General features: G+C 41.8%; 1 protein-coding gene across 1 annotated transcript in view; it reads left to right on the plus strand.

Annotated features, from left to right (window-relative positions):
* The first annotated feature begins 3 nt into the window (after positions 1 to 3).
* The window catches only part of LOC102013488 (disintegrin and metalloproteinase domain-containing protein 29-like), a 60,518-nt gene continuing 59,172 nt past the window's right edge, over positions 4 to 1,349 (plus strand). The window contains exon 1 of the mRNA XM_005399240.1: positions 4 to 1,345. Coding sequence (XP_005399297.1) covers positions 4 to 1,345 — 1,342 coding nt within the window. The remainder of the gene's footprint in view (positions 1,346 to 1,349) is intronic.

A 1,349-nucleotide genomic window follows, 5' to 3' on the forward strand; every position in this document is an offset into this window, starting at 1 on the left:
GGCATGCTGCAGGTGGATGACTTTACTTATGAAATCAAACCACTAGAGGCTTCTTCCAAATTTGAGCATGTAGTTTCTCGGCTTGTATCACAATATATATCAGAGGAAGATGAAAGGTGTGACTCTCCAGAGGACAATGCAAATCAAATACTTGAAGAAGTAAAGCTCGCTGAAAGTCCAAGGGCAGTCCCTGTCTATTTGTGGCGGATACATAGAAAACAGGCAAATCTTCACTACACGATAAGTAACTCACTCTGGCTTTTGGAGAAAAATCAAACTCGAATTGTAGAGAGTATATTCATTATAAACAGCATAATACACAGCATTTATAGACCAATGGGCTTAAATATGCTCATACGAGTTTTGTGCATATGGAATGTGGAGGATCAAGTGTCATTAAAAGCAAGGCATGCTTCAGTAGCGGTATATCGGTTTGGTTTATTCAAACAACATGTATGGTTTAAGAGGATTCCTCATTCTACTTCAGTGCTTCTTACAGGACATAAAATAGGACCAGGCACTTATTATTCTAACACTGGGGGTATGTGCAACCCCAACTGGGGAGCATCGTATCTATATCTGTCAAGGTATCACTTATTTCTGGGTTCAACAATAATAGCACATGCATTAGGTCACAACCTAGCAATGCCTCATGACTACGACGGTTGTGTCTGTTTTCGAAGAACCTATTGTCTTATGGCTGACGTGGCTGGTCTTTATGACATACCCAGCAATTGTTCTTTTGAAATACTACACAGTAAGCTTCATAATTGGGATCCTTGCTTGAGTGACATTTATCCTCCATACGATAATTTTCCTTATGTAGTTCCTCGTTGTGGAGACAAGATAAGAAATAACCAAGAGGAGTGTGACTGTGGGTCTCTTAAAGAATGTGCCTTGAGTAAGTGTTGTGAAACCACCTGTCTTTTAACTGTTGGCGGTTTGTGTGATGAGGGCGTTTGCTGCCACAATTGTAAATATGCTCCTCTTGGAACTGTATGCAGAGACCCGCTTGGTATTTGTGATCTGCCAGAATACTGTGATGGGAAAGGGGAAAGATGCCCCGAAGACTTCTATATTCAAGATGGAACCCCATGTTCACCAGTAGCTGTTTGTATGAGAGGAAATTGCAGTGACCGGGATTTGCAGTGTCAAGCTCTGTTTGGACACAAAGTAACAGATGCCCCGAAAGCCTGCTATGAGAAACTGAACATAATAGGTGACCGATTCGGAAACTGTGGACTTAGGAAACTGCGACAGGGAAGTGCACCTAGTAAATGTGAAGCTGATGATGTTCTTTGTGGAATATTGCACTGTAACAGTCCTAAAGCAGTTCCAGGGGGAGGTGA

The sequence above is a fragment of the Chinchilla lanigera genome, unplaced genomic scaffold, assembly GCF_000276665.1.
Source record: "Chinchilla lanigera isolate Chin_1 unplaced genomic scaffold, ChiLan1.0 scaffold00065, whole genome shotgun sequence".
In the NCBI taxonomy this organism is placed as follows: Eukaryota; Metazoa; Chordata; class Mammalia; order Rodentia; family Chinchillidae; genus Chinchilla; species Chinchilla lanigera.